Source organism: Olea europaea, unplaced genomic scaffold, assembly GCF_002742605.1.
Source record: "Olea europaea var. sylvestris unplaced genomic scaffold, O_europaea_v1 scaffold1020, whole genome shotgun sequence".
In the NCBI taxonomy this organism is placed as follows: Eukaryota; Viridiplantae; Streptophyta; class Magnoliopsida; order Lamiales; family Oleaceae; genus Olea; species Olea europaea.
This window is the reverse complement of record NW_019227527.1, coordinates 71285-97371: the sequence shown is the minus strand read 5'-3', so window position 1 is coordinate 97371 and position 26087 is coordinate 71285. Positions and strand designations below refer to the sequence as shown.

At 37.6% G+C, this 26087-nt stretch overlaps 4 protein-coding genes across 5 annotated transcripts; 3 read left to right on the top strand and 1 right to left on the bottom strand.

Annotated features, from left to right (window-relative positions):
- The first annotated feature begins 594 nt into the window (after nucleotides 1–594).
- Nucleotides 595–5688, top strand: LOC111372661. Its single transcript, XM_022995043.1, has 7 exons — nucleotides 595–617; nucleotides 882–967; nucleotides 1277–1295; nucleotides 1390–1477; nucleotides 4845–4914; nucleotides 5025–5113; nucleotides 5313–5688. The coding sequence occupies exons 1-7, from the start codon at nucleotides 595–597 to the stop codon at nucleotides 5445–5447; spliced, it is 510 nt and encodes a 169-aa protein (XP_022850811.1). The 3' UTR covers nucleotides 5448–5688.
- Nucleotides 5689–7541: 1853 nt separating this feature from the next.
- On the bottom strand, nucleotides 7542–10630 carry LOC111372677. Its single transcript, XM_022995058.1, has 4 exons — nucleotides 10363–10630; nucleotides 9581–9805; nucleotides 8903–9331; nucleotides 7542–8796 (listed from the first exon to the last, which is right to left on the bottom strand). Exons 1-4 carry the CDS (start codon nucleotides 10573–10575, stop codon nucleotides 7807–7809), a joined length of 1857 nt encoding a protein of 618 aa, XP_022850826.1. The 5' UTR covers nucleotides 10576–10630; the 3' UTR covers nucleotides 7542–7806.
- A 201-nt stretch (nucleotides 10631–10831) lies between these two features.
- Nucleotides 10832–20268, top strand: LOC111372676 (zinc finger CCCH domain-containing protein 46). Of its 2 annotated transcripts, XM_022995057.1 has the most exons (10): nucleotides 10832–10965; nucleotides 12007–12214; nucleotides 12369–12466; nucleotides 12585–12680; nucleotides 17246–17339; nucleotides 17820–18031; nucleotides 18126–18356; nucleotides 19197–19269; nucleotides 19366–19399; nucleotides 19844–20268. In XM_022995057.1, the coding sequence occupies exons 1-9, from the start codon at nucleotides 10922–10924 to the stop codon at nucleotides 19372–19374; spliced, it is 1065 nt and encodes a 354-aa protein (XP_022850825.1). In that variant the 5' UTR covers nucleotides 10832–10921; the 3' UTR covers nucleotides 19375–19399; nucleotides 19844–20268. The 2 variants fall into 2 exon arrangements, with proteins under 2 accessions (XP_022850825.1, XP_022850824.1); XM_022995056.1 differs by lacking the exon at nucleotides 19366–19399.
- Nucleotides 20269–22836: 2568 nt separating this feature from the next.
- On the top strand, nucleotides 22837–25889 carry LOC111372675 (leucine-rich repeat extensin-like protein 1). The gene has a single exon (XM_022995054.1). It carries the CDS (start codon nucleotides 22959–22961, stop codon nucleotides 25584–25586), a length of 2628 nt encoding a protein of 875 aa, XP_022850822.1. The 5' UTR covers nucleotides 22837–22958; the 3' UTR covers nucleotides 25587–25889.
- The last annotated feature ends 198 nt before the right edge of the window (nucleotides 25890–26087 follow it).

Here is a 26087-nt window from a genome sequence, read left to right as displayed (position 1 = left end):
AAGCATTCGTTCTTACCATTAGCATAGCTTGATTTCAGAAACTTGTCATTAGGCACAAAATTTTGATCAAGAGTTATGGTAGCAGATAGCTGACACTCCCATTAAGAAATAAAAACAAATTTCCATTCCTCATGGCTATAACACCTTCGCGAACAGAGTTTCCAACAAGTACCATTCAAAAACAATCTCGAGGCTGGAGGCCCTCTGGCATAGCACCAACATTAAATCATAAAAACTTCCATGGGATGCTACTATTAGTACCTGTCTTTAGAACTTAGAGACTTGAGTTTCAATTATTGAGATAGATGATGAACCACATGTTGATGAGTTCTAGAAGATTCCCTTTTCTCTTTTCCCCTTTCGGCTTATTCTTTCTTGAACTGTTGTAACTCTTAAATCTGCATCTGGCATATGGGTGATTTGGGCTGAAGTTTCTCCAGATGTTATTAATCAAAATGGAGGTTGAAGAGACAAAAAGTAAGATGTTGTCAGAAAGTTCTTAATTAACTAAACCAGAGTTTGACGTAGGGACCGGAATTTTGGACTCCCTGGCTCACGATTTCTGGTGAAAGGCATTCTTGTTCCGGCCTTTCCATGTCAGCTGATGATTATAGATTGTAAGTTGAAAAGAGTGAAAAAACAGTAGTGTGATTTTTGCATACGCAGCTCGGGAATGCATGAAATGAGGATTGGAGAGGTGTAGGAGCCAAGAAAAGGGAATATAAAGATGTGACTTTTCGGCTTAAACTTGGAGTGGGGTGGGTAGGGGTGATAACTGAAAAATGAGGCCTTTGGAGCATGAAGGCGTGAGAACAGCGGATTCATAGGCCTAAGCGTGTTGGGGATGTTTTATAAGAGATAGATTATTTATGTTTTTCTAGGTGTATTTATCTCGCCTGTGCTGCAAGCCTGCAACAGCTTTTTCTGTTGATAGTCCTTGACATTTCCTGGTTGTGGCTTGATGGGGGTTATTTGTCATGATTTTAATGTTCTTGTCTCTCTCATTACTTTTGGCTTGTTCTTCAAATATTCACAAGTACTGTTGCTGTAGACATCGTCAATCAGAATTAAAATTATAAAAAACAATTCTATCTCAACAATCAACGGGAAATGTTAAACATACTGGAGCATTAGCTTAAATGTTAGCTAAATAGAGAAACAACCTTTCGGTGGAATGACCAAATAATACCTTCTAAGAAATATACGTAATTAAATCTCAAGTAAGCAATTTCTTCGATCCTAAGATTTAATATTTTGTGATAAATCCAAGTTTCAGTCTCCAAAGACCATAATGGGTATGTATCCAAGCTTGTTCATATTATATGCTCGATCGGGTTATTGTAGAAACATTTCTGCTTCTAGATATTTACGTATCATGCATGCTCATTGATTGCAGGAATTGGTCGTGTCTGTGGGGGCCCTGGAGTTCTCTGGTGGCAGAGCAGAAATAGCTGAAGTAACCAGATGCACTGGTGATGTGAGTGCTCGTAACTACTTACATGGCCAAGATGATTTCTGTTCAGTCCTATGAATTTCTTTTAGCTTCCAAGTAATTTTGTTTTCTTCTTGTGGAGATTTGACATACATGATATCGTCAGAGGATCCACTTAGAGATCTATATCTTACACACAAGATAAATGCATAATATGTTTTTGGCTAAAGATTGGTTTCTTATTTTTAGCTGTTTGCTATCTCTCATGCGAGAATTACTATTCGAGTTACAAGTTACAGACTCGGTTGATTTTAAGAGATGAAAAATTGAAACTAATAGAAACGGGCAGTAAGAAGTTCAGTAATTGGGAAATAAGCATCTTAAATGTTAACTACTAGGTACAAGTATTTACTTATCAATAGAGGTCACTTCAAAAGGGTACATAAATACCCCGTAAGATCATGGCTTTTTATTCTATTATATGATTGTGTGAATTCATTTTGCAAATTATCTTCATCTTAGCTCTAATTCGATAAAGGTTTCTTCTGCTTTGACATCCTCGACTAAGTTGTAGTCGATTTGTGCATTAGCGTGCGTTTGGTGCACTAGATTAGAACGTTTAAGGAATCTAGTATAAATTATTATGGATATTATTAGGTAGATGTTATTATGATAGATTAAGGTGGTTACTATTTGTTGAATTTTATTTGAAGAATGTCATTTATTATGCCTATTTCTGGCTCGTGTTTATAAATTGTTTATTACACAAGCAATTTTTTAAGCACACAATTCGAAGGATCCACTAGTACTAACCACTTATTCGCCACTTCTATATATTTATTTTTTTGAAAGGTAGTCAAATATTTTATTAATCAAACGGGAAATGTATTATCAATTTAAACTAGAAAGGAATAACATGAAATTGGGCAGTCCATTTATATGCATAGTCGCCACGGCATTAAACCAAGTATACAATGTCAAATAAAATAATTCTTTAATCTGCTTTATTTTCAGTGTTTGATCAATAAAATAGTGCATGTTTCTTTGTCTCGTCACGTATAAATGTTTTGTACAAGCTTGCTATTCTTATCGTGAAATTTTCTCGTCCATGTCTTTAAAGCGTCTTCCATATGCCTCGACAACACCCAGATGCTAGAATATCCTTCCACAGTAAACGAGTAGCATCACAATGAAGGAACAAGTGGTCAATCATCTCTCCATCTCTCCTACACATATAGCATCATTCTGTAACATAAAAACCCTTGTTTGAAGATTATCCACAGTTAATAGCCATCCTCTGACCATTGTCCATGGTAAAAATGCCATCCATGGAGGCAATTTATATTTCCATACCAACTTCCAGGAGAAAGAACTATCCACACTTCCTAATAAGGATCTAAAATAAGTTCCAACTGAAAAATACCATGTGTCAACCTCCACCTGCTACAATTATCCTCGCAGCCCTGATGTGTACCTCATAAAAAGATGTCAAAAGCAGCGCATAATCATCCAATTCTCAGTCATGCAAACCTATCCAAAACAACGTTTCAATTAAGACTTCCGTTATGTATATCTAAGACGTAGTCTAAGACGTCGTTCACCATAGCAGACAACACGAACGCAATATGATACAAAGAAGGGAATCTCACCCTTAGTGGCTGATCTTCACACCAAGAATCATCCCAAAAATTGATAGTATTACCATTCAATCACTAGAAATGTCAATCTATCTCGAAAATTGCTCCACGATTGTCGGATATACAGCCATAAACTCACTCCATAAGAACCACGACTCTCGACTGAGCACTATCCTCCCTTAATAACACCATATTCTACCTTATAATTTCTCTCCAAAAACTCACTCTCCACTTCGAATTGCCACAACTATTTACCCAGCAAAGCCTTATAAAACAATACGAGGGTTCTCAATTCGAGACACCCCAACCTTATGGAAGAACAAACTACACCCCAGTTAACTAAATCTAATTTCCTCCCCTAATTCCCCTAAAGAAACTTCCTTTTAATCCTCTATAATCTTTTTGCCACTGTAGCAAGAATATGAAATAATGATAAGAAATACGTAGGGAGATTCGATAGAGTAGATTTTATGAGAATAAGACAGCCTCCCTTTGGGATGTACATACGCTTCTAATCCTCTGGCCTTCTCTCCACCATTTCCATAATACTGTTTCAAATATGTATACTTTTAAACCGTGCTCTAAAGGAAGCCCAATTGCGCAACCCTGCAACCCCAATGTAGTAGCCAACTTCTACACGTTATTGATCTCTTCCACCGTGATAGCCTCAGATTTCTCCAGATTTATCTTAAATACAAATACAGCTTCAAAGCATAGAAGCAAATGATGCAGGTTCTTGAATTGCTTCACATTTGTGTCATAGAAGATCTGCGTATCGTTTGCAAATAACAAATGAGATGCCTGCAAATGCTCAATCATAAAGTCCCTTAAACTCTTCTCCGTAGCCTTCTCGAGCATCGTGTTTGAAGCTTCCATTATAATACAAATAGCAATGGAGACAGATGATCCGCTTGCTTTAATCCTTTACTACTCCGAAAATAACCCTCGGGACCGCCTTCTCTACTCTGACTATTGGCACAGCGCTGTGCAAGAAAGCTCGTGAAGACTCATTGAACTTAGCAACGAATTCCTCCATCTTACTTGCCCCCCCTCAAGTTATCCACCATATTCACCATCTAAACGGCACCAAATCGGCCCATGCAATTTACGTCTGATATCTTTGATCCCAAATCCGGTTGGATTGGGTGGTGGTTGGATGGGTTTGGATATTACAGGAGTTGCCATCAAATGACTCACACTTCAACATATCTATAACTTAAACCTTTTGTAAACACTTTCCAAACATGCCTTATCAAGTCCAAACCTACCTCCGACCTTCGATAATGTTATAAGGTTGATGGTTCAGATTATCTGTTGGAATGAAAAATGAAGAATGCTATCCACCTTAATTCACTATCGTACCATGTACCTAGTATTATCCTTTGTAATTTTATATGCAGCCTAATCTGGAGCCAAGCATAACCTAAGCGTGCAAGCTGAGAAATGAAGCCCTGTGCAGCTGATAAGGGGTAAAATCTGGGATTGTATCGTGAAATTAATGGGCAAGTTACTCGTAAATGTTTTTTTAACAGAAATAAAAGAGGTCAGAAAAACTTAAAATGAAAGGGGACTTAAATCAGTGGGACAAGTATAGAGATCTTAATTTTTTCAAATGGCAAGAAACAAGAAAATGCAGAATGGGAATGATTATGGACGGTGAAAAAAGTGTCTTTTAATTGGTAACATGGTTGCTATATATAAAGCTACATTGGATGTTTTATGGTTATGACGTCAACTGCTATTTCTGAGTAATGATAATTCAACTGGACTTGCAGGCATTCTTGGTGACTGTAAGAAACAAAAAACGCGTTGGTTACAATTATGAATTGACATTGAGAGTAAATGGTACTCTTTGTTTTTCTTTCTGTTTTACAGAGCTGTCGTACTTTACTTCATCCTTTTTTTTTTCCTTTTCGTTTCCATGCTATTTTTCACAAGTGAAATATGGATATCAGGAGAATGGACAGTTGGATCAGAGAGGAGGAAGGTCAAAGGCCATATAGATATTCCAGAGTTCTCACTTGGTGAACTGGATGATTTGCAGGTATGTTATGTTTTAGCGTTCAAGACCCCTTTGCAGAACGATGTAGAATAAAGACATTATTGATGCAATATTACACCATTCGAGAACCTTGCTCTTCTCAGCAGAATAAGATTTTAAAGAATTGAGCTTTGTTTGTACACACCCCTGAAGAAACTCAACTTCAATGTGTAAGTTATTCATTTTTACATTTTCTCTGCAGATTCAAGCAAAACTCAGTGAAGACGAAGATCTTTTGGAACAAGATAAGCGAAGGATCATTGAGGATTTGAAATTATTTTTGCAGCCTCTGCGGGGGAAATTACATCAATTTGAGCAGGAACTCAAAGACCGGTAGTAGTAACTACTAAATGGCTGGGTATTGAAGCTTTTGCTTCCTTAAGAAATAAGTTGGATTTGTGTCTCGTGTTTGGACTCAAGACTTAAAATTAGATTATAGTGCTAGATGAAACCGATGTCAAGGTTCGTGCATTTGTAATGGAAGTGGAGCTTGATTTTCTTTGTTTGTGATGTACTATGAATAATTATTCTCAATTTTCTATGAACTTTTAATGAACTGCTGTGTTTCTTCGTTGGTTTGTAGATTGTTAAAATTTATATGATGGCTCTGTTATTCTTGATGAGTTACTTTATTAGCTTAATTGGAGTTATAACTCCAGTCCATGTGGCGTTAATGTGACATTAAATAATAAGTAAAGTTAAATGAGTCAGTTAAGCTCTAAGAAATCCTTCCAAGATTTTCGTCAGGAAATGTAACTGATTGAACCTAGACATAATCTAGTATTAAATGATATGTATAATTAAATAAGGCGAGGCCTAGGCAAAAAAATCAAAAAATCGCTCAAACCAATCAAATCGAACCGACTCGAGTTGGTTCGGGTTTGTTGGACATGGGTATTTGATTTAGTTTGGTTTTATTTTAAACAAACAATGATGGGTCGGTTTAGTGATTGTTTGAAGTTTCAAACCGTTGGTTAACTGAACCAACCTAGCCCAGTTATATGTTCATTTTCTTTTAAATTTAAGAAAAAAATAAAAAAATGTCATAATCTCATAACTATATCTCGATTCCCTCCAATTTATGATGTTGCCGATAAGTAATAGCACTGATAATTTCCTTTCGAAAGCTCATTATATTAAACTTAACATTTTTTTTTCTACTCAAGTAGTCAAACTACATAACACATAGAAAAACAACAAAACTTTTCAAGTTTTATATTGATCCGTCTCTATTAACTCGATTTTATTTGTTAGTCAATTGTTCTTGTAGTAAAAATTTATTTAGTTATTGTAATCTAAGTGGGCTTAAAATTCGGACAATTTTTTGTTTTTAAAAAAATTAATTTAGACTAAAAGTCCGAACCAACTAACCAAATCGAACCGATTTGATTTGGTTTAAGAACTACAGTGGGTTGTTTGGGTTGAAATTTGTCCAAACCGACTAATTCGATTTGGATTTCAGGTTAGAGTCGAAACCAACCCAAATCAAACCACGCCCAGACCTAAATAAGTCATTTAATTTTACATTTTATTTAGTTTATTACCTAATACAAGATAGATTAGAGTTATATCTCGATAGATTTAAATAACATTACTCTAACATTATTCTTGACGGAATGTGTCCTCGATGCTTCATCTTTCACAGTATATTAATTGTCATGTCCTGCATCTAGTTCTGCAAGCCTGTTAATCTATTTTTTTGAACTCGATTTTATTTGTTAGTCAATTGTTCTTGTAGTAAAAATTTATTTAGTTATTGTAATCTAAGTGGGCTTAAAATTCGGACTTGTTTTTAAAAAAATTAATTTAGACTAAAAGTCCGAACCAACTAACCAAATCGAACCGATTCGATTTGGTTTGATTTGGTTTAAGAACTACAGTGGGTTGTTTGGGTTGAAATTTGTCCAAACCGACTAATTCGATTTGGATTTCAGGTTAGAGTCGAAACCAACCCAAATTAAACCACGCCCAGACCTAAATAAGTCATTTAATTTTACATTTTATTTAGTTTATTACCTAATACAAGATAGATTAGGGTTATATCTCGATAGATTTAAATAACATTACTCTTAACATTATTCTTGACGGAATGTGTCCTCGATGCTTCATCTTTCACAGTATATTAATTGTCATGTCCTGCATCTAGTTCTGCAAGCCTGTTAATCTATTTTTTTGGGTACACTGCCGCCATACTAAATCAGGCGATTTTCAGTCGATCTTATAAACAACAATTTATTACTGAATCCCTCGTAGCCTCCATTAATTGGAAGAAATGTCTATTCAAAAGAATTTGTAGACAATTTAATTTATAGATAGATATGAGCGACGGATGACTTAACAGTACTAGTTGATCCACTCCATTGGAATGTTATTAAAGATGAAATTTTTTATCATTATAAAATTTTCAATCATTATAAATTGATTCATAAAATTTACCAAATGGAGACTAAACTTATGGCGACCAGGCACCAACCATGACAGTCAATACATTGAGTATAAAGCTTTAGTACAGGAAAACAAAAATCTTACAACTCTCGACGCCATTAAATTGTAGAAACAAAATTTGAAGTATCTAAATTTTTAGCTCATATTACATAAGAATCAGATTCAATAAATCAGACAAGCCATGAATTTTTCCTTGGCGAGTTTTCGAGCCCTTCTAGACTTCTTCTCAATCATTAATAGACTATTTCTCCTCACCTTTTTTTCTTGAATGATCCACTTAAAGCTGCTTTAGTCTTTGTCCACTCTTTCATTGAAGCGGCACTCCTCATGAAAGGGCAAGCTTCGCTTGTAACAATATCTCCTAGTGAAGGTCGATTGAGTGCTGATGGCACATTCTGCCCAAGCGTCGAAGTGGAAACCTCATTATCCTTTATAATTTGCATCTTCATTTCAGGACTGGATTTCTCACAATTTAAATCGCCGTTCTGTTCTTTCCTTGTTAAAGCATCCACATCAAACTTATGATCAGCAGTGGCCAAATTTTTATTGGCTCCTCCCTTAGGTTTACTTACCCCTTCAACAGAATTGCTGGTCTCTTTTTCAAAAGATTTATGTGGCTTATTGGTTCTTGAAAACACGAAGTGGTTGAACTGTGGTAGCTCCTGTTTTTCAAAAGTTGCACCAGGCAAAACTTGTGAGATACTGAATGAACTATTATGTGTATCGCCAACCAGCTGCGTCCACGAGGACTTCTGTAGCCATGAGGCACCTCTGGCTGATTTATCAACAGTTGCTCTTGGTATATCAGATATAACATCTGTAATTTTTTCCAGCTCTTTTACTTGGCTTGATTGGTTTTCCTTGTCAGTAAAGCCAGGATCAATAAGACTCTGTTGCTCTTTTACTTCAGGACCATGGCTTGTTGAATTTTCCATGTGTTCTGTGCTGTCCTTCTGACTTACCAGATATTCTGACTTTTGTGAAGGTGATGCGTCATGATTTAACTGTGCGGAACCTGATTCTGTCTCTTCTGGTTGAGTGTTTACATCTGTGCTTAATTTATTAATGACTATAGGTGGGCTACCTTTCATTCTCTTCCTTCCAGATACATCGTTTCTATCATCTTCATCAAATGATGTTTTCCTCCTCTTCTTAGAAGCCACAGTTTCCCTCTTTTGACTTCTATGCACTTCCCGAGGGTGTCTATCATTAGAGGTCTTTAGTTCTGTTAATGTTGAATCCTGTGTAACCACAGAAAAAATAGAAGACAAATTTCAATTAAGCACTGAAAGCACATGCAACATTGCACAAGCATTAAAAGTCATACAATCAACCGTTAAGCAATACCCAATCAGCAGCAGCAGCTTCCTGTCTCTGATCCTTGAAGAAAGCACTTCTATCATTGGGCCCAGCCACCATGTTAATTATCAGGCTATCTTCATCGGTCCCTTGATCATCCCCATTGTCATCAACTTGCACATTGTTGAGTAATGTGGCTGAATCGTTTACTTCCATAGTAAACCCAGCCTTGTTACGAGTTGCATTTGAGCAGTTCTCTCTTTCCAAAATCTTGTTCATAACTGACTTCATAATGTTAAGCTCTTCCTCATTTACTCCAAAATTTTCACTTTCATGATTAGAAGCTTTTTCTTTAACTGTCTCAGCAGGGCAAAAATGCTCCTCACAGTCACAAAAGTGGACAGGAAGAGGAGGAACTTCAACACGTTGGAAACTGTATTTGTGCTTGCCCGTTCCTTTGAAAGGAACTGCTTTTATCTTCAGGAAGAAATGAAACAACATATATCAGTACATCCACAGATGTGACTCATGCAATTATAGTTCTAAGATCTCAATTCTGGCAGTAGACTTAGCAAGTTAGCTTGCAAGCCAATCATATTTTTTATGAAGGAAATAACACAATTGCAGTTAATTTTACATTTAACCCACAGCTAAGAGAAAGAGAAACGGTATTGAGCAAGAATGAGATATGGCATGCAAGCATAGCTAGAGAATAAAAGATTTTACCTTTCTTAGTTTGGGAAAGAAAATCCGGAGCTGCACTTTTTCCATGCTGGGGTCTTTCTTTAATTTTTCTGAAGAGATCACATTTTCAGCTGGATCAATATTCCGGGTGGGTAAATTGCCGGCAAGTTCAACATCTTCATCCCACTCACGTTTCAAGCGAACAAAATAGTGTTCCTTAGCCTTCTCAAGTCTCAACTTGCCACCTTTCCACACACACCCATTATACTGTAAAATTACATTATCCAATGAGCAAAAGCAAGAATATTCTAAAGTCCAAAAATGCAAAACAAGCTAATTCATCCTTTAGCTAGTCAGCATACAAGCCATAAAATTACACAACCGATTTGTCAGTGCAGAGAAAAACAAAAATATTCAAGAATCTAGACTCAAAATTTCAGGCTTGGACGCATTGTTTCTCCACTATGGTACATCACCTTCGGACACCTATGTTAGTTATCCTTGTTGTTCCTCTTCCTATAACGACAAATTAACGATTTGTATCTAATTTTCTGTTAAAGGAGAATATATTGGTCCCTATTGACAGCAGTTAAACCACCTTGAAAGAGCTTTTCTTATCTTTACCCATATAATCATCTCAGAATAGCTTCGACCTGCGTTACGTTTAGTACCACGGATATGGGTATTGAAATCGGAATTCGAAAACAATCAAATTAAACTTCAAAAGAGTCATTTCTCAAAATCACCAATTTTCTACTGTAAAACACAAATACTACCCTAAAAAGCAAATCCATTTACAAAACAGCAGAGCCAAATAAGCATACCGTGCTGAAGAGCTTGGCAAGGCCCTTGTCGGAAACTGGAACAAAGTTCAAATAAGCAAAGCTGCGGCCTTTGGTGCGCATTACTTCTACTGAATCCACAGTTCCCAATTGAGGTGAAGTGAAAGTCTTTTTCAAATCATCTTCTTTCACATTCAGGCCCAATCCTCCAACGTAAATCCTTATTTTTTCTGCCATATTCTCTTTAAAATTCATTCTTGAAATTCTCCTCGGTCTTCTTCTTCCAGAGGGATTTAAGTTAAAACCCTAACCCGGCTCTCAAAATCTGGAACTATATTTTTGATCCTTAACCTATTAAAAAATAGCAAGTAAGTCCCCTACTATTTTTTTTTTTTTTTGGCGGTCACAATCCCCAACCATTGATTTTTAATGCACTTGGGTCCCCTGGTAGCAAGTAATTTCTTGGGAGAAAAATAATGACTTTATTGCGTCAACGTGACGCAATATATTATCCCCATTTCACAGTTAAAATTCCCTCCCAAAACCTCATATTTTGCTTAAAATAAAATGGTCGTAGAACCCTAAATTGGAATCGTTAATTATGCCTCCAAGAAAAGAACTCTGCAGGAATTTTCAACGTGGCAGGTACCTTTATAGGTTTATTTTTAAGTCATATTAATTTAGCTCCCAGTTTTCGTTCGTAATACTTATTTTGGGGTGTTATTCGAAACTAAACTGTATTTCAATTTTTGAACTCTTATAAACCGTCGACAGCAATACTGCAAGGAAGCTTTAAGTGTCTGATATATTTTTACCATTTTGCGTGCTTCGATGGTAAATTGTCATTGTAATTGAAGGGGCTTCATTTTTATTTTGTTTGGGTTTTGCACAATAATTTTTATGAAGACTAAACCCTTGGGATTCTCTGCACTAACTAATTTTAGATTATTTGAAAATATGGAGCTTAATTTTTTATTATTGACATGCTTATAAGTTGGAATACCATCTATAGACTATAGTTGATAGTGTTTTGTTGACTCGGGATCTAAAGTGGTTCGAAGATCATTAAACATGAAACTCAAGGAAATCTGTAAAGTTGATTTACGAGTAATTTGAACAAATTTGAGTTGTGGAGTGGGATTATCTTTCGATTATCTCTAATTTAGTATTACCGTTTTCATGTTTACAACTACCGGAATATAGAATGTTCTGTGAGCTCAAGAACTCTGCACTCTTGAATAGCTATCCCTTAGTCTAGCTATATAGTAAAATACTACTTAAAAATTGCATATATACAATGATTAAATTGCAATACTGTTATTGATTTGGCCATAGGGACTAGGATGTGCGAATGGCATCAATTTGAAGTTATAAGTTCATCTCAAAGCTAGATCACTTTATGCTTTAGTGCGGAGATATTGTATGCACTGCAAATTGATGCACAATAGAGTGCAGTAATGTCAAGAGAGCCACTCTCCACTTTTATTTAGAATTTATAAAGCATGTTGGCACTACTCTTCTTGTGCTTTATCATATCTTACCTCTCTGATGTCTATGGTTCAATCATTTCAGACTTCAGAATTGCATATAATTTTACGTGACATATATGGAATTATGAACAATCTTGATAGGTCGATTGCTTCAGTTGTTTTCTGCATCATGTAATACTTTTCTAATCTCACACAGTTGTCGATATGGTGATCATTGTAAGTTTCTTCATGACACACCGCCACAATCACAGTCCAGTCCCTTTGGATTTGGTACGCAAACTGGCACCCAGTTTCAGCACACAAATCCACAACAGCAGAAGCCCAATCCTTTTGGTTTTGGAGTCCAGCATAATGCTCAAGTGAGAGGGGCAAATGATTTTGGATCCAGACCAAATCAATTCAAGGTTCTTTTCCTTATTGATTCTAACTTCTTACTGCATATTTGATTTCAGATTCATGGTGGTGTCATCTAAGTGTGACTCAGTTACGGCTTGTCTGTCGTTTTATCAATGTATTCATTATCTTGTTTTTTACCCTGCAATATTCTTTTGGGATCAGCCTTTTGAAAATAAATGGACTCGTTTCTCCCCTTTGAATACAAATAGCTCCTCCTCATTGCGGCAATCCGATAGTCAGACTTCTGCACCTAATCACAAGTAAGTGTGTGGTCATCAATGAAAGATATTCTTTTCTCTGCATTTATAATATTTCACTCTTTCATTTTATACTCATATCACATGCATTTGGCGGCTTATGGTTTTGATGCATATGTAGGTGCACAGATCCCGAGTCTTGCAAACGTCAAATTATTGAAGATTTTGAAAATGAGAGGCCACTGTGGAAGCTTACTTGTTATGGGCACAACAAAAAGTATGTACCATCTAATATTTCCATATCTTTAATTGTTGGATTTTATGCTCAAATGATAGAGAAGTGAAAGAGAGAAATCAACACAAGTATTTAACGTAGTTCGACGCTGTGCTTATGTCCACAAGGAACGAGGTGGAGATTTTATTCGGTATGAATGATAGGATTATATCATCGATATTTACTATTTATACTAATCCTAGTTCAATTATAAGACTTTAGGGCCCATACCATACTGTAACGCGGGGCCGTTGTCTCGACAGCCCCAACCTATGTAGTGTCCCTGGCAAATAGATAGTAAATCAAAACCCGCAAGGTAGATGTCGCTTTGCTTCGCTTCAGCATCGGCCAATTTGATTAAGTAAACCCAAGTTCCACTCTATATGAGCCACATCCACAACAATCTCCACCTTAGCTAATATTCACCCTTTAGGAGAAAACACTGAAAAAGCATGACTTGGGAAAATACACCATCTGGGACCAATGGATAGGGATACATCCTCTTTCGAACACCTAAAGATGTTAATCAAGTTCAAGCAATGTTTGAACCGGTCCATTGTGTTAGCTTTGTCAACATGTTTGTTATATTCTTTGAGATATGCATCTTCTCTAGCAACATTTCTTCTGAAGTAACCAACTCCCTATCTTTTAAAATCGCACATTAATTTGCTTGGGTCTTACATGATAAATATGATTCTTTGCTATTAATACAGCTTCATTTCATCTTGCTTAATCCCAAGCTCCTTGACAAGCCCTGTCAACCAGTATAATTCGTTAGCTCTCTCAGTTGCCATCATGTACTATGCTTCAGTTGTGGATAATGCCACAAGTTACTAGATCATTGATATCCAACATATAGGTTCACTTGCAAGTGGGAAAACATAATCTGTATGAGACCTTCTGTCATTCTAGTCGCCTGCATAATCAGCATTTACGTACCTCTAAACTGAAACATCATCATGTTGTCTCTCAAACATGATCTTACGCTCCATTGTATCTCTTAAGTATCTAAAAATCCAATTTACAGCTCTCCAATGTTCTCAGTCGGGATTTGCATGTACTTGCTCACCTACTGACTACATGTGCTAACTCTAGTCTGGTACACCATATCATATAGCAAACATCCCACTGCGCTGGCATAAGGCACCTTTGACATCTTGTTAATTTCTTCTTCATTCTTTGAGCACTAATTACTGGATAATTTGAAGGGATTTACCAATGGTGTGCCCAATGATTTTGCATTGAACATGCTAAAGCTCTCCAACGCTTTCTTTAAATAATTTTCCTGTGATACCCATAATATTCTAGCCTTCCTATCTTTGCTGATCTCCATGCCAAGAATCCTTTTAGTCGGTCCCAAGTTTTTTATATCAAACTTATTGCTATACAGAGACTTTAATTTGTTTACCTCATTCATGTTCTTAGCAGCAATTAACATGTCATCCACATACATCAAGAAAATATATGAATTATCCTCAAGAATTCTGTAGTAAACACAACAATCATACTCACAGCGACTATAGCTAATTTGAATCACGTGGGAGTTGAACTTTTTATACCATAGCCATGGAGACTGCTTAAGCTCATATAAAGGCTTATTCAGTTTACACGCAAGATTGTCCGTTCCTAGTTCTAAGTACCTTTCGGCTGCTCCATGAAAATTTGCTTCTCCTAATCACCATGAAAGAAAGCAGTCTTCACATATAGTCGCTATAACTCCAAATCAAAACTGGCTACCCTTGTCAAGACAATCTTGATGGGTAAGTGTGTGTGATGATCGAAGAGAAAATCTTGTCATAATTTACTCTTTTCATATGTAAGGATCCCTTAGCTACTAATTGAACCTTGTATCTTTTCCCTTCCTTTTCTGATATTGCTTTTTTCTTTTGGTACACCCACTTACGCCCTATCGGTTTCTTCCCCTCTGGAAGCTCCACCAAATTCCAGGTGTCATCTTTATGCAATGACCCAATTTCCTCCATCATAGTCTCTATCCATTTACTTTTCTTCTAACTACCAATGGCATTTTGAAAAGTTATAGGATCACCATTGCTGGTAATGAGTGCATAAGAAATTAAGTCCTCGAATCCATATTTCATCGATGGCCTAATAGTACGACGGGGTCTATCTGTGGCAATACTAGCTCCCTGAGCATTAATGTCCACGTCACCATTACTTTTCTTCATATGGAGAAGCTTTAAGTATAAATTCTTCATCAAGACTAATTCCTTCTTATGACCATCTTCTTTGCCTCTAGATCCCAAGACTTGTTCCCTTTTACACCATTCTATAGCCCAGAAAAATGCACTTTCTCAATTTCAGATCAAGTTTGGATCTCTGATCATTAGATATACACATAAGTTGGACACCCAAATACTTTCAATCCAGAATAATAAACTTCATTACTCGTCCAAATTTCCTCTGTAACTTTTTCCATCTAGTGCTGCTCGTGGTGATCTGTTTATGACATAACACGCCATGTTCACCGCTTTTGCTCAAAAACTCTTCAGAAGCCCTGCATTCAATCTCAAACATCTCACCCGTCCTGTAATTGTTCTGTTCATCCTCTCTGCTACACCATTCTGCTGCGATGTCTTACGAACTGTATAGTGTTGCTGGATACCACGCTCACAGAATTTCAAAAATTGTGAATCTATGTACTATGTACTGTTGTTTCTCCTGAGATACTTAATTTTCTTGCTCGTTTGGTTCTCTACTTCTGCTTTTCATGATTTGAATTTGGCAAAAGATTCAAACTTGTGCTCCATGAAATATACCTAAACCTTTCTAGAGAAGTTAACATTGAAAGTAATGAATTACTGAGATGCACTTTTAAACAACTTCCTCATTGGTCCCCAAAATCAGAATGCGCATAATCAAGAATACCCCCTTTGTCTTGTGATTTCTTGTATTGAACTGTACTCTGGATTGTTTTCCAAGTACACAAAACTTGCAGAAATCCAGCTTGCATGATTTTACTCTTCAACAAATTCCTCTTGTGAAACTCAATCATATCACGTTCTCCTATATGACACTGTCGCATATGCCATAGGAGAGTCTCATCTGACTTAGAATTTGCTATAGCAGTTACACCTACGATTGTATTCCCCAATAGTTTGTAGATATTCCCTATCAATTTCTAACCTTTCATCACAATTATAGCCCCCTTCTCAACTCTGATACATGCCCAACATCCTCCAAAGTTCTCACACACCTTCAAATATTTTAAATTTTATGGATCTCGTTCCAATTACATGATGCATCATTACCCGTCAAAATATATCCAAAATCACTAGAACGATATGAATCAAATTAGTCCTGGTGAGGACATGTGATATGAACAAGTTAAATCAAGTACCCAGGAGTCATGTAATCTATTTGAATTACCTGTAGAGACTGACTGATATCATGTCTTCATCTCCAGAATCATAGTCTCTTATTGCCTTGTCTTCGTCATCAAACTTGATTTCAAGTCGCAACAAATTGTTGATAATTTGATTGAAAACATTGGTGTATTGAATCATCTCTGTACCCTCTAGCATCTTGAACTTGTATAGAGGACACGTGATATGAACAAGTTAAATCAAGTACCCAGGAGTCACGTAATCTATTTGAATTACCTGTAGAGACTGATTGATAGCATGTCTTCATCTCCAGAATCATAGTCTCTTATTGCCTTGTCTTCGTCATCAAACTTGATTTCAAGTCGCAACAAATTGTTGATAATTTGATTGAACACATTGGTGTATTGAATCATCTCTGTACCCTCTAGCATCTTGAGCTTGTATAGCCACTGCTTTAGATACAACTTGTTCATGGGAGATTTCGACATACAACGACTCTCCAATTTTAGTCAAACCTTCGTCGGAGACTCAACGTCCTAGATGTGATATATGATCTCGTCCACTAAATAGAGGCGAATTATACTAATTGCTTGCACCTCGAGCTCTTCCCAATCGGCATATGATGTATCTTCTGGCTTTTTCCCAGGTAGCGCCTTCACCATCCGTTGCTACGCCAACAAATCCTTCACCTTTCACTGTCATAATCCAAAATTCCCGATTCGAATTTTACAATTGAAGTACTTGCCATTTAGACCCGGAGCTTTGATACTAGTTGCTAGAGTTTATACGCAAATAATAGAGAAGTGAAAGAGAGAAATCAACACAAGTATTTAACATGGTTTGGAGATGTGTGTACATCCACAAGGAGCGAAGCGGAGATTTTATTCGGTATTGAATAATAGGGTTACATCATCAATATTTATACTAACCTTAGCCCAATTTCATACAAGATTTTATGGCCTGAATAAGAAAATATCCCTGTAACGTACTGAGGGGCATTGGCTCCCTACCCCAACCTATTCAACATCCCTAAAGACAGTAAATTAAAACCTGCAAGGAGCGATGGCATCGGCCAATTTGATTCAGTAAACCTGTGTTCCACTCTATATGAGCTACATTTACAACATTAATAAATTAATCTTTTAAAGTTTCCAGTTTCATAATTCAGTTTGTCATTTTGTCGCCGAAACAGAGTTCATAAATGGTCTATTATTTTGTCCACAGCGGTCCATGTGACATTGTTGGTGATATCAGCTATGAAGAGTTGCGTGCATTGGCATATGATGAAGCTAAGCGTGGATTGAGCTTACAGTCCATTGTAAGATAATCTAAACTCACTCACTTGCCATTTTGTATTCCTGAGGCAAACTGTCTAGTGAGGTTGAAAGTTGTATCATCTAAAGGCTTATACAAATTCATATCCAGACATTTATTTTCAAAGTTGAAGCAGTAAATTGATTACACGGTATAAGCAGTAAACTGATTACCCAAAGCAAAATAACTCTCCCTTTTCTTAAGTTGATTAGATTCTTGCGGAGAAAAGGTTGGGATTTTATCAATCTGTGTTTCAGTTGTTTTACATATCTGTAATTAGGAATGAGATTTACTATAAAATTTCAATTAGTGCTGGGCTTTCACTAATATGTTAGTAATATGTTTAATTTGTTCAGAAAGTTTCATGGATTTGGCATTTCATTAGTTTTGAATATATTTAAATTACACAGTTATATAATAGGAATCAGGCTACTTGTTAGATCAGTTTATTTACTGGCTATTGGTTGTTCTTATCCTGATGCAGATCGAAAGAGAAAGGAGCCTACTAAATTCCAAATTGGTTGAATTTCAAAGCCTTGTACAGAAACCTTATGCGATTTCATCAAATGCCTCAATTAGCACTCAAAACTCTGTTGCCGGTGTCAGCCCAAATACCCCAACGACAATTCAGAGTGGTAGCCCTCCTTCAGTGTCAACTTTTGGTCAATTGGGAGCATCATTAAACACGTCTAGAATGTTAGCTATTATCTCTAATACTAATTTTTCTATTGTCCATTCACTTGTGTATGTTCAGCTTACCATGTATCCTTTGTGCCATATTACTTCCCAGGTTTGGTGCTGCATCAAGTTATACCTTCGGGCAATCCCATTCTTTCCAGAACTACAGTCAGGCATCTAGCACATTTCAGGGAAATAATTCACCTGCAATAAGTTCTCACCAGAACCCATTTTCAACGTCAACAATCTCATCTCATATGCCTACTGCAGCTTATAACCCGGCTGAAGTTCCTATGAGTGGGGCTAATTCTGCCTTGGATGTGACTAAAAGCATCCAGTTGATGTAAGTTGTTGCACCAATTACTGTTTATTTGCTATTATACTGTGTGCTAAAAGGTTATGTAGAACTAGAACCATAACTATGTAGAGTTTAATCACAAGAAAGATTTATTATATTAAAAAATGGCTTTTATGCGTATGGATACCAAGACCACAGAAGACAGCTCTTCAGTATTATTATGTATCTAACACTTAGCACCTCACGGTTCCCTACGGCACTTCATCTCTCTCTTGTGCTGAATATCTCTCTTATCACTAATCCAATTCACATAAAAGCCATTTGCCTATTCTTATTATTCTTGTTATTATTCTTATAATTTTTATTTTTTAAAAATCCAAACAGAATGCTTTAGAGCCAGTTCATGTTAATAGTTTTAGATTTTCTTTAGAAATCCATAATGAGTGCCTGCTTGATGTATATTTTTTGAGAATAAAATTTCGTGAAATATGATTTTTTTTTTTTTTTTTTTTTTGGCTATGTGGATATAGTAGTTTCAAATAATAATTGCAAAGAATACATGGGTTAAAAAAACCTAAGCCATGTTTGACTATAGTCCTCATGCAACTTTTGATATCATTGCGATTATTTTTACTTGAACCATGTTTTGTGTTCATGATAAGGTGAAAAGCTAATGAGAGTGAGAAATCAGCAATCCCTTGAGAGGTCCTGCACTATTGTTAGATAAGAGTGCTATGCAATCAAGAAACAATTTTATTTCACTCCATTTTTTCTTTCATTCATTTTTTGGGCATTTTGGTGTTGAATATATACCATTCAATAATATACTGGTTAACCATTAATAATTTCCTGTCTTCTTGCAATTGATCTCAACTTGTTTTGCAGGAACAACACGCACAGTGGGAACAGTAACATGGACAATAGCATTTGGATGAAAGCAGAATGGAAAATTGGAGAGGTAAACTAGCATTATACTTGTCTATGTGTTAGTATTACTATTTAAACATCCTTGAATTGGATGAATTCTTTATAAACTAAGACCAGAAAATGCTAGGTACATTGACGGGGTATTCACATTGGACACAAGGGTATGCTTGTTATTAAGTATTGAACGTGATATGAAACTACAATGGATAAGATTTTACTTTATTTTTCTTCCTTAATATTGTATAGTAGCATCTAATCCCCCAACCTGGCACCCCAACAGTGCAAGTGTGCCTCCTAGACATAATAAGGCGCGCACATACAGAAAAGATTGGGATTTAATTGGCAAACAGGGTTGAACCAACCAAGATTGATTTGTAAAAATTGGGTATCATTTCACTTTAGATTGTGAAGTGGGCATTGCACGAGTCCTAATTCTCCCGCAGAAGATAAATTTGGTAAACTAGTAGAACTACTACGTGGGCATGAAAAAGTACGAGTATGACTTTCATATAGTGGTTTTTCCCCCCTTTTTTTACTTCTGATAAAGTTTGTATTTTGAGCGTATAATTGATTTTTTCTTTTCTGCAATTTGATTTCTCTTTCAGATACCAGAAGAAGCACCTCCGGATAATTGTATCTACTGACTACTAATTTTGATTCTAGCTCGATGTGTCGACAGTGTCGTAACCATTACTGTAAGTTTTGTGGCAATGTTGTTCATCAGCAGATTCCAGATGGTCTTCCAGATCATTATGCTAAAATTGATTCTGGGACAGGAATTGTAAATCTTGTAATACAAGAGAGGACAAAGATTTGTTGTTTCAGCTAGACTTTTTCTTTTTATATACACGTTCTCAATAATAGAATAGCAAGCATGTGATATCATAATTGTTTCTTGTCAATGCATACATTAAAGACTTCAATTTTATTGTCCCCACCTCCACCCCAGCCCCACCAGGGTATAGGGTGGCTTTGGAGGAATTGTTAGACTATTAACCAGTTATAGAAATGGAAACTCTGATGTTTATTTCATGTTGGTCACTCAACTTTGATTTGTTTCAGCTCAATTACCTGTCTTACTCTTTTGTTTCAGTTTAGCCACTTGTGGTCAATCCCACGGGACCACAATGAAGGGGACGACAGAAGTTCCACAAGAATATGACCAGAGATATATTTTGTTCTTTGTGTATGTAGGTCTGGTTCATGTGTATCAAAACTTACTCGACAAGGAATTTCACTACTTTAGAACCATTGTAGTTATGGTTGTTGGTCACTGGGGCTTTAGTCATTGATTCCCTTGTCATCATGTCAACAACTTTCTTGACCTTCCGATACCTGGTGGGTGTCAGCCCCTAGACATGATTTTACGACTTTGTGGAGGTTTATTAACTTTGATCAATCAACTCCTTGCGTTACGACTAGTGAGCACTCTCGGTAGTGCTCGTTTATAGGGCTGGGAAAAAGAATGGTTAGTTACCCGACCTTTCACACACTTGTGAGATCTTGGCTGGTGAAAGTGCTCACTAGGTCACATTATTTTAGGATTGGCCATTATACAACTTTAATGATCAAAATGAAACAAATTGAAGTCGGATGATGAAATATGAAACAACAGTGTAAAGTGTTATTCTGCTTGTTAGGACAACCTGTCTCTTAAGGAAAGAGAGAACACAGCAAAAGGTACCCAAATTATATGGAGTATTTGAATACGCGTTTTTGGTTTAAAAATGACAGAGATTGAAGATGAAAAAGTCTTACAAGATCGTGCAATCAGTGTCTGTGGGTCCATGTTTGGCCTGGCAAATTACAATTAACAACAACAGTATTCTGTTTTAATCTCTTACAAGCTGTCGTCAAACAAATTCATGATCATAGCATAGATACCCCACACTTTAAATCAACATATTTTTGCTTTTTCTTTAAAACCCACCAAGATCGATCTTCTCACGTAGTAAAGTTTATAATTAAAATTATAAGAAATTTTTAATATGATGAATTAAAATTATCGTGTATATATACATGTTTGACGATCCCTTTAAAACTTTTCATTTTTAATCAGACGATCTATAATGAAAATAATTTTTTGGATCCTAAACTAATAAGTGGATGTGTAAAAAGGAGTTGAAGATGGAGGTAGAATAGACTGAGTCGAGACCTGTGCTCCGCTAGGTCCTAGAGATGAGTCGAGCTCAACTCGTGCCCATATATTAAGTTCAGCTTGATCCTTTGGCTCGTGGGAGTCATGAGCTGAGCTCGATAATACTAAAAACCAGCCTACTCATGAAAAAAATTGAGCCCGGCTCGACCATTGCTCCTCTCAATGCGAGCTTGAGCCAGGATGAACCGAGCTCACAAATCGACGAGTCCATTAATTGAAGGTGAATGATAAAGAAATGAATTTGTTTTAATGTCCTAAGATACTGGCCAACACAATTTTTATATTCTTAACTGACCATTAATCACTCCATCCATCTCTCTTGTTAAATAGTTTTTGGCTACACGTTTCTCTACTTCCCTGCAACGTGCTCTCCTGTCATACAGTCGAAGTTTGGTATAATGTGTAAACAGTATTCTGTTTTAATCTCTTACAAGCTGTCGTCAAACAAATTCATGATCATAGCATAGATACCCCACACTTTAAATCAACTTATTTTTGCTTTTTCTTTAAAACCCACCAAGATCGATCTTCTCACGTAGTAAAGTTTATAATTAAAATTATAAGAAATTTTTAATATGATGAATTAAAATTATCGTGTATATATATATATATACATGTTTGACGATCCCTTTAAAACTTTTCATTTTTAATCAGACGATCTATAATGAAAATAATTTTTTGGATCCTAAACTAATAAGTGGATGTGTAAAAAGGAGTTGAAGATGGAGGTAGAATAGACTGAATCGAGACCTATGCTCCGCTAGGTCCTAGAGATGAGTCGAGCTCAACTCGTGCCCATATATTAAGTTCAGCTTGATCCTTTGGCTCGTGGGAGTCATGAGCTGAGCTCGATAATACAAAAAACCAGCCTACTCATGAAAAAAAATTGAGCCCGGCTCGACCATTGCTCCTCTCAATGCGAGCTTGAGCCAGGATGAACCGAGCTCACAAATCGACGAGTCCATTAATTGAAGGTGAATGATAAAGAAATGAATTTGTTTTAATGTCCTAAGATACTGGCCAACACATTTTTTATATTCTTAACTGACCATTAATCACTCCATCCATCTCTCTTGTTAAATAGTTTTTGGCTACACGTTTCTCTACTTCCCTGCAACGTGCTCTCCTGTCATACAGTCGAAGTTTGGTATAATGTGTTGAATTCTCATAACCGGAGCAGAATGACTGGACCACGGCCACACCTAGAAAGGGTGTCTTAGTTGTTAATTCAAATTAAAAATAAAAATTCCAAACCCGTCTGGCAGAGAATAATAGACTCTGTCAGCAATTGTATAATAAAAATTAATAAAATCCCAAGTGGTTTTTTTAATGAAATCATAATATAAATCAACTTAATGGGCACCCATTATGCAAACTAAAATTTCTCCTATCCTAAACTATTATAAAGTAGGGGGTGGAGCTGTTGAATTGAAGTGTGAAGTCAGCCTGTGGCTATTCATTCATACAACAAGAACACAAACCAAGCCATAATTGTCATCTCAAAACACTCTTCTATCCTTCCATTTCTTGTTCTTCTGAATGTTTTCAAATTATTTTCTCCAATGAAATCCATAGCCAGAAATCAAAAGGCAATGCTGCATTTGCAGCATAACCCAATTCTCTTGGTTCTTGCAGTAATTTTCTTGCTTTCCTCTCAAATCTGTGCAGAAAATGGCATTGATTTGGATGATATTGATAGAGATATGAAGAACTTAACGTTCGAAAACCCTAGTATTCGACAAGCCTACATTGCTTTACAAGCATGGAAACAGGCCATTTTATCTGATCCTTTCAACTTCACAGCAAACTGGACAGGTCCTGACGTTTGTTCCTATGGTGGAGTCTTCTGTTCGCCGTCTCCAACGAATGCCTCCATGCGAGTTGTGGCTGGGATTGACCTAAACAACGCAGACATTGCAGGGTACCTCCCGGATGAGCTCGGGTTATTGACAGATCTGGCCCTTTTCCACATCAACTCCAATCGATTCTGCGGTGTTATCCCAAAGAGTTTTAAGAAAATGAAGGTTCTTTTCGAGCTGGATGTCAGTAACAATCGCTTCGTAGGGGGATTTCCTCAAGTGGTTTTGTCATTGCCTGCACTGAAATTCTTGGACCTCAGGTTCAATGAATTCGAGGGACTTGTCCCAAATAGGCTTTTCGACAAACCCCTTGACGCCATTTTCCTGAATGATAACAGATTCCGATTCCGAATACCGGAAAATCTTGGAAATTCTCCAGTTTCTGTTTTGGTATTGGCTAACAATAATCTTGGGGGTTGCATTCCAGACAGCATTGGAAAAATGGGTAAAACTTTGAATGAATTGATATTGATGAATGATAATCTAACTGGCTGTTTGCCTCCAGAGATTGGAATGCTGAAGAAATTGACAGTCTTTGATGTTAGTTTCAACAATCTCCAAGGGCCATTGCCTTCGGGTATTAGCCGTATGAAGAGCTTGGAACAGCTAGATGTGGCACACAACCGCCTCACAGGAGAGGTGGCCGCCACCGTGTGCCGCCTCCCCCAGCTGTTCAACTTTACCTACTCATTCAATTACTTCACCAAGGAGGCTCCGGAATGCACTAAATTTGGTGGTGGGGCAGTGTCCGATGGGCAGGAGAATTGTATTCCGGGGAAGAGTGATCAGAGGTCTGCTAAAGAATGCTCGTCTGAAGCTGCTAAGCCATTTGATTGCAGCAAGTCCAAGTGTGGCGGTGGCGGTGGCTTTAGGATGAAGCCTAAACCAAGGAAGAGGCCACCAGTTCAGACAAAGCCGCCACCTCCCAAGCCATCTGCTGGGCCAAGGCCTTTCCCCAAGCCTGTTTCGCCACCACCTCCGCCTACTTCAAGGTCTTCACCGTCAATGAGATCACACCCTCCACCACCACCAACTCCATCTCAAAAGCCGACACCGACACCATCTTATCATGCACCACCACCACCGCCTGTACACAAAGTCTTTCCAGGGACTCGCCTTCCACCACCAACTTACCACTCTAGTCCCGCAAAGCATTCACCTCCACCTCCACCTCCACCACCTCAGCATAAGAGCTCACCGAAGACGCGCTATGCATCACCACCACCACCTCCACCAGTTTATGAACACGTGACACCATCACCCCCACCACCCTCACCATCACCTCCACCTCCTTACACATATTCATCGCCACCATCACCGTCGCCTTCTCCATCACCTCCACCGCCAAACATATATTCATCTCTGCCACCGCCGCCTTCACCAATTCCTCCGCCTCCTTATGTATATTCATCTCCGCCGCCCTCACCATCGCCACCTCCACCTCCACCTCCACCTCCATACACATACTCATCACCACCACCGGCAGTTTATGAACACGTGACACCATCACCATCACCCCCACCACCCTCACCATCATCTCCACCTCCATCGCCACCTCCACCTCCACCTCCTTACACATATTCATCACCGCCACCGCCGCCACCTTCATCATCACCTCCACCGCCACCGCCACTGCCACCTCCTTCACCAATTCCACCGCCTCCTTATGTGTATTCATCTCCACCGCCGCCACCACCACCACCTTCTCCATCACCTTCACCACCCTACATATATTCATCGCCACCACCTCCACCATCCCCTGGATGCTATGAATCAACACCACCTCCATCACCTTATGCATTTTCATCTCCACCACCATACACATATTCATCCCCTCCACCACCCTATTCATCACCTCCACCACCTTACACGTATTCATCCCCGCCACCACCTTCTCCATCACCTCCGCCACCTTACACATATTCATCACCCCCTCCACCACCCTACATCTATTCATCGTCGCCGCCACCCTCACCACCACTGCCTCCACCATCCCCTGGATGCAATGAATCAACATCACCTCCACCTCCACTGCCACTGCCACCGCCACCTTATGTATATTCATCACCCCCACCACCTTCCCCATCACCTCCAACAGCGAACACATATTCATCCCCGCCACCACCTTCTCCATCAACTCCTCCACCATACACATATTCATCACCACCACCACCTTCTCCATCTCCACCACCCTACATATATTCATCACCACCGCCACCTCCGCCATCACCATCTCCGCCTCCACCACCAGTGTACGAAAACATACCACTTCCTCCAATTGAAGGAATCTCCTATTCATCTCCTCCACCCCCTGTCATTCCATACTACTGAAATGACGCTCAGTTATAGCCCATTCTCCTCTCTTAAATTCCGAAAGGTTGTTCCATAAAAACATAAGAGAATTCTCTTCTGCAGTTAAAGGGAGTGGTTGGGCTTCTGATGATATTTGATTCCATTTGGAGGGCTCCTTCTTCAACAATAACTAGCTTAGTTTTTTTTGTTAATTATTATACAAGTTTTTATTGTTCATAATTGCAACTTATATTCTTTACAAATGTCATCTTTTATTAATATACAAAAGTTACCCAAGTTTTTTTCTGTTGGTGAAGATAAATATGTAAATCAGCAAACACTCCCAAAGAGTTTCTCTTTACCTTGCAGCTCTGGATGATTATCTATTTTAAATTAAAATCCAGAGTTCCTACTAATATATAAGCCTCCATTTAACAAATAAATAAATGATTTATAAATAGTAACAATAAAGAGAACAATAGTAGATTAGATCCCACAAAATGTGTGAATAATAACGATTTGTATTTACAAATATGTGGT